General features: G+C 45.0%; 1 protein-coding gene across 8 annotated transcripts in view; it reads left to right on the plus strand.

Annotated features, from left to right (window-relative positions):
* SHISA6 (shisa family member 6) overlaps nt 1-5429 on the plus strand; it is a gene marked incomplete at its 3' end in the record, with an annotated part of 291216 nt that extends 285787 nt beyond the window's left edge. For 3 of the 8 annotated variants that reach the window (XM_079966069.1, XM_079966072.1, XM_079966070.1), the window contains 3 exons: nt 847-999; nt 2707-2808; nt 4876-5429. In XM_079966069.1, the coding sequence (XP_079822195.1) occupies nt 847-999; nt 2707-2808; nt 4876-5429 (809 nt within the window). The remainder of the gene's footprint in view (nt 1-846; nt 1000-2706; nt 2809-4875) is intronic. The other 5 variants (XM_079966073.1, XM_079966075.1, XM_079966071.1 and 2 more) reach the window with 4 other exon arrangements.
* Nucleotides 5430-7304: the final 1875 nt, after the last annotated feature.

Raw genomic sequence — 7304 nt, forward strand, 5'->3', positions numbered from 1 at the left:
CTTGAGTGTTTATTGCTGTAGTGTGAATTTTAAAATTTTCTGCAATCTGTTTGGTTTGCCTTTATGTTTCCAGTGGCACAGGCTCCAAGATGAGATGGAGGTGATCATTGGAAAGGAGCCTAGGAGCATGGGTGTTGATGGAGGAAGATGGGATTTCTCTCTGCTCCAGTCAAGCAGTTAAAGAAACATGGGGCTGAGCTGCACTAAGTGCATTTTCCGTAGATTAGAGAGCAGGGGTTGTGAAACTGGTGCCCAGAAGTGTACAGATGCCAGCAAAACCTTTTTCCTCCACCCCACTGAAATTAGGCTTGAAAGGAGCATTCTGTTGTGGTCAGTAGAACGGGTTGTAGTGTGTGCTTGGCACATGTGTCGTTTTTTCGGTTTGCAAATGTACCCACAGGCCGAAAAGCGTTGGGCAAGATCAAGGCCCAGGCAAGAAGAAAGCAGAAAAGCAGCTGGCCCATGAGTTGGACTCAGCAGACAAATGCGTTTGTTCATGTCTGTGTTTGCAATGGAGCCAACGGAATAGAGAAATGAGCAGCCCGTGGCTTGTTCACCTACATTTACAGTTACATAACGAGATGCCTGTCTTCTTAGCATCAGTTGGGTGAAGGAGCAAGCATTCTGTATCAGCACACTCTGCCTTCATTAATAATTGCAATGGACACTGAAGAAGCAAAGCCCTGGGTTCCTTGTTTGCAGCTTGGCTGGTGTCAGTTTGAATTACTTCTCAGTGCAAGACTGGGTGATGTGATGGGTGTGCCCAAACTTACTGCACGCCGAGCGCTCTTTCGTTGTTCTTATGGCTCTGTTTCGATGGAAGTCTTCTTTCTCCCTGTGTTGCAGAAAAGCCACGGATGAACAGCATCCTCACCTCTGCCACTGAGCCCTATGATCTGTCCTTCTCCAGGTCTTTCCAGAACCTCTCCCACCTCCCACCATCCTACGAGTCTGCAATCAAGACTAACCCAAGTAAATATTCTTCTCTGAAGAGATTAAGTAGGTGTCTGCTCATTACATTCTCTTGATACTCACTGTGCATGGTTAGGCTGAAAGCCACCCCCCCCCAAGTCCTCCCCTCTTGCTGTGAGAATCTTTGGCCAGGTGATCATTATTTGATTGTCCTTTCCTTCTGAAGTGAGCTTGCTCTTTCACACCAGGGTCGAGGATAATCTGCACAGATATCACCCCAGCAGCCTCTTTTCTAGGCTGTTTCGTATTGACCAAGCATATGTTTAGTGTCCCTCCCTGTTAAAGCCCACCCAGCTTTCCATTCCTTTTTTTTTAATTCAAGAATAAGAACAGTGCAGTTTAGCCCTTGACACGCCCCTTCCCCGAATAGATCCCTGCTATTTTTAGCTCTTCCTGTGTACTCTGGGGCAGGACGCTGCATCCAAAATTGTGAACTAAATACCCTGGTCCAAACAGTAGCAATTGATTTGTCTCACTGCATTAGGGGCATTAGATTGGCATGAGGCCTAAGCCAAAGTATTGCCACTTAAATAATTTTGGGCAGATATGGGGGGCAGGGTATGAAGTGTGGTATACCCTACTGCCCGAGCCCTCACAATGTATCCTTCATTTTCTTTTTTTCTTCTGTGACAATTCACAAACTTCTCAGTGGAAGTGAGGCTGCAGCACACCAAGAGCAGCTATAGGGAGAAGAGTTTAATTGCCAAGGCAGTTGAGTGGAGTAACTCAGCCTATCTTCTTACACTGCGCTCAGAGTCACTAGGAAGGTGGAGGGGGTGTGCTTCTATCACCCAGTTGCCTGGATGACAGAGGCAGACTGTCCTAGCTTCTAGCACTATGAATTGGCTCAGTGTCCGAAGAGTCTCCCATGTTGCATAGGCCACGGATGGGGGGGGGGGATATGTGGCCCTCTAGGTCCTGAGGGCCACAGGTGCACCATAGTTGCAGCTCTCCATATTTTTCAGCTGTGTCTTGCAAGTTACTGCACAGGAAGTTGTGACGTTTGCCCAATTGCCCAGGCAATGTATGGGGCCAGCTATGGGCTGGGAAGCTGTAGCACAGCATGCAATCCCCACATTGTTTGGAAACACGAGGGTGCATTTCTGTCTCCCTTTTCCTGGCACAATGAATGAACTTTGCCCATTTTTTTAGTCCACTCTTTCCATCCACCCCAAATATCAGTATAGCAAGTTCAGCTATACAGCCTGTAAATGAGACTGCAAAGTTGGGGCTTACATTTCAGCTCAGCCCTGTTTCTCACTGAGGCCACCAAGTATCCCTCACAGCATCTTAGTCTGTTGTTGATTAATGCTTTGACCTTATCACTGATAACACTGTTTATGCTCTCTTGGGTATTCAATCATTTATCCAATGCGAAGGCTTCAGAATAGGTGCCTCCTCCCACTGTTGCTTTTCCAGCCAGTACAGTACTCTTCTTGATCCATATGTTTTTGGAGCACAGCATTGTAACTCTTTGTTGTGTATACTGCTCAGCAGAAAACACTTTAAGCTTTAATAGCAAAAACAGACAAGTAGAAGTCCCACTGGATATATCCATTACTGGTCTATACCATTTCAGACTGCAGGTAGGGGATTAAATGTTTTATTCCATGCATAAAATACTTGCTGTATAACTAGCATGTCCAGGAGATTATTCTAGGCAAGCCTTTCCTCCGACGTGACAATTTTGCATTACTTTATGTTGACATCCCACCTGTGGTCTGATTGGTACAGCCCCTGCAAGACATACATCACAGGAGGCTTCTGCTCATCCCTTTAACTCTAGCAGTCTGATGGTCACTGCAAGATCCCCTTGGACTAACTGTGCTTTCCAAAGTAAGTGAAACCTTGTAAAGGGCGATACAGAGTGAGGTGCTGCAAGTGTGAGCTATAACTGGACTAGGTTAAAACAGAAATCTAAATTATGTATGTATGTCTATGTGTTTTTGAAGAAGTTGTTGTCTTTAGCAGGGGTTGTTGTTTCCGTTTGTTACCATGTTACGTGTTTTTGTGTTTTTCTTTGTAAACCACCCTCGGATGAACTTTTAGCTGGGTTCTGCTTCAGAATGACTGTTGGATCTGATGGCCAGGGAGACGGAAGGGAGGACCCATACCCCATTCACACCACGCATTTAAAGCCACCACTTTAAACAATCATGGGTTCCTCTAAAGACTCATAGGAGCTGTAGTCTAAGGGTCCCCTAAAAGAACTACAGTTCCCTGTTGAGTGTTAAACCGCTCTGGAAATTATAGCTCTGGGAAGGGACTGATCAGCACCCTTAACTGACTACAATTCCCAGAATTCTGGGAAAGCAAAAACTCTTTAAAGTGGTATTCATAGTGCTTTAAATGTATGGCGTGTATGTGGTCCCAGTAATTGATGCCTGAACTGACCTATGAAGGACGGTGTGTGCACATTACCATAAGCAAGCAAGCTATATGTTCAGAAATTAGGGGGATAGGGAAGCTGAATTTCACTCTGCTGGAATTGTAGGGGAAGTGGCTTAAGTTGATGGGTAGGGATGTTGTAGAATGATTCAGAGAAATTCATGTTAGCTGAATGTATATATAGGAATGATCATGAGTAGAGTCATTCTCAGAACTGGAAAATGAATGCATTTTGAAGATTTACTGATACAAGATGGGTGGCGGTGGAGGAGGTAAATGCATTTTGTTGGGGTGCTGACTGGGGGTGCTGTTTATTTCCCCCCAACAAAAAAACTTAGTTCTAGAACAAAACAGATTTGGGGGCACTTGTGAGTTTATGATTCCTCCACCACATCTCAAAAACCCCACCCACACTTAGCCCAGAAAAGAGAACAAAAAATGCAGTTTCTATTTTTGCATGTGTTATTATTGAAAAGTAATAAGCATAACAGCATCACAGAAAAAATAGCTGTCTATTATAAAAATATGCATCAGATTCACATTAATATAATAGATTCACATTATGACGAAAGACAATGACTGCACTTTCTGTGTGTGTTTGCCTAAGTCACAGGGGCAGAAAGTGAGAGACAGGTTAAAAATAAAGCAGTGAATGTTAATGGTGGTTAATGCCAACATAGTCACAACAACAGTGAATCAATGAAACAGAAGTTAAAGTGAAAACACATTTCAGCAGCACCCAGTGAGCAGATCAAACATGATGATTAAATAGTATTGGAACAAATATTGTCATATTTAAAAAAGAAAAAAATGGCATCAGGGAAATCCAGAGAGTTTCTGCAAGCAAGACCGCTTTGCAAAGAGCTCAGACAAGTTGATTATGGGCGAGTGTGATGTTTGGTCCACTTGTAGCAAATTCCATCACATCCCTCCTTCCATTTCTTCCATAGTTTAGTGCTGCAACGTGACCTGGGAGGGGACAGATTCTATAACCAATACAGTTGAAATTAAGCACCAGTGAGCACATGAAATACTTCACAGGGAATATAAACTGTCTTCTGCAGTTTTTTTGTCCTAGCAGTTTAAATAGTTTTTGTAATAGTGTATTATAAATCAGGGATGGGGAACATGTGCCCCTCCGGCCATCTCTCAATCACCTCCCTGGTCATTGGCCCCAAGGGGATCCAACAGCAACTGGAAGGCGCCAGGTTCCTCATCCCTATTAGAAGTGGCAATTAATAAAGATGTGGGAAAGAGCTGCTGAGGAAGTGCTGGTCTCCACTCCACTCTAAGGGGTTTTACTGCGATTTGTAAAAAAATCCTCCATATGCAAAATTGTATATTCCACAAGTGGAGTAGCCATTGATGTTCTGCATGATGGCAGCACTCTAGATTACTTCCTGCATTGCACATTTACCATATTGACATACCTTTTTTAAAAAAATGCCTTCTACCCTTGCTTGACCCTTTTGCAAAGCCTTAACGTTATCTTTCCCATCTCCTCCCTCCACACAGCTGACAAGGAAGCTGAGGAGTATTACTCCAGAAAGAGGCACCTCCCAGACTTGGCGGCCAGAGGGACCCTCCCTCTCAACGTCATCCAGCTCTCCCAGAAACAGACCACTCAGAGGGAGCGGCCGCGCCGCGTGATGCGGGCCATGTCCCAGGACCGAGTGCTGTCCCCAGAGAGGATCATGCCAGAGGAGTTCAGCATGTCTTACGAGCGGATCCTCTCTGACGAACAGCTGCTATCCACCGAGCGCCTCCACTCCCAAGACCCACTGCTGTCTCCAGAGCACTCGGGTTTCGGAGAGCAGTCCATGTCGCGGGCTTTGTCGCACTCAGACGTCTTTGTTTCGACGCCTGTCTTGGATCGCTATCGGATGACTAAGATGCACTCCCATCCCAGTGCCTCAAATAACTTGTACAACACCTTGAGTATGAACCAAACGTCTGCCAAGCGCCAGGCCTTTGCCTCCCGGCGGCACAACACAGTGGAGCAGCTACACTATATCCCAGGGCACCACCACCATTACCGCACAGCCAGCAAGACAGAGGTGACTGTTTGATCAGAGACACTGTGCATTGTAGATAATCCATCTATGGACCGTGGTGGCTTCAGTGCCCTACACTGCAGTGGCCTTATGGCCAAGATAACCTCTAACTCTATGTCTGAAAAGACAGACTCTTCCGACAGTCCTGTCTGTGTTGTTTTGGAAATTCATCTACATGTTATTGACATAAAGAGGAAAAAACAAAACCTGAACAGGGAGAGGTGATGCAGGTAAGGTGTCCTGACATGCCCACTTTCTGTCAAGGAAAGCCATTCAGATTATGGCTCCTTTCAAGGGCTTGCCTGCAGCTACTCTCTAGGGTTGCCAGGCTAAGACATACTGACAACAATCTCACACAAAATTGGCGTAATATGGCCAAATCGACAAACCTTCCAATCCGGCGTAATGGGATTCGGTTGTGATCTTAGTGCTTGACAGAGGTTTAGTTTTACCAGGACTGTCAGCTGCAGTCATGACTGAGGCTGGTTCCAGCCAAGGTCCATTCTCTAAGACCGAAAGTAAAAACTCCAGTCCACCTAAGCATGGTTCTTCCAGATCATTGGGCAAATTCCAGTGGCAAGCACTGTTACCCAACTCCTAGACTGTGTGACAATGCCTGCCACGGTTGGAAAACCACATTGTTTTACAGGTAACTGTAGAACAGAACTATTCCAGTGCCTATAAGATTGCTAACCTCCAGAGTGGTAGAAGGAGTGAGGTGGATTTGTTTATAAGCACAATTCTGCTGACAGGTGTTTGCCAGCCCCCCCCCCCCCACTTCTTCCATCCATCCTCATGTATGTAAATTCCCAACATGTAAATATATTTTTTTAAAAAGAAATGGGACAGAATTGCTTCTCTCTGCAACAAGAGGCACCAACATTTTGCATCCGTTTTTACATCCAGGATATGGTCGAAGATAGACAAGTTGCAAGAGATGTGGAATAGCTGTAGCCTGATTGTCATGCCATGAAAAGTTGATCACAGCTCAATCTATGCTTGGCTTCTTGCCAGCCTGCAGCTTTCAGCTACCCCTGGGAAATCTTCAGAAAGGCTAGTTATTTTACAGGATTTCTTGGAAAGATACAGTTTTCAAAAGCTTTTTCTTTTCATCCCTCCTGCCCAATAACATTTTTGGGCTGCCAGTCTTGCTGCATCCTAATCTCATCCTGCAGGTGCTTGTTCCTCTTGTATACTAATTGGGCACATTGTACAGCCACTGTACAGTGATAATTAGACACTGAGTGTCTGTAAACTCTTTCCAAGAAATATTTGTAGGTCCAACTTTAGTTGGAATTTGAATATTTGGAACAGATGTAAATTCTAATTGACATGTACACCCCATCTCCCTGCCTGGTCCTGACCTCTGTTCCAACAGCTACATGCAGTGGCTGAGCCTGTGTAAAAACCATGGACTATTGGCTCATTCCACTGCATACTTGCATCCCCATGCTACAAGGTCTTGCTCCAGTTCTGCACAATGAGATGTAGAGCCCCTGCATTAAATAGGATCCCACAGAGCTAAACAGTCTAAATATGTGCATTGAACAATAGTTCCTGACATTAGTGGCCTTCACTGGGCAGCCTCAGGAATTTCCCTTCATGAGCTTTTATTTTCTCTCTGCATTTTTTCAGAGAGGCATGCACTGGAAAAGTGATATCCTGTCCCTTTTTACCAATCAAGTTTTGTGTACAGCACCAGCCGAAAGCAACTGCAGAGCTGCTTTTCATTGGTGTGTTGTGTTCGTAGGCCACAGATCAGAGCCATAAGAAACACTGTACTTTGCTTAACAGAAACTGGGCTGAGAAGGGAAGGAGGCAGAGGTCACGAGCCATCGTTGCTTATGTTCTATTCCTAAGCAACAGGCATACACTCTGAAGTGTTTGTCA

Source organism: Podarcis cretensis (assembly GCF_951804945.1).
Source record: "Podarcis cretensis genome assembly, chromosome: 2".
Taxonomy (NCBI): domain Eukaryota; kingdom Metazoa; phylum Chordata; class Lepidosauria; order Squamata; family Lacertidae; genus Podarcis; species Podarcis cretensis.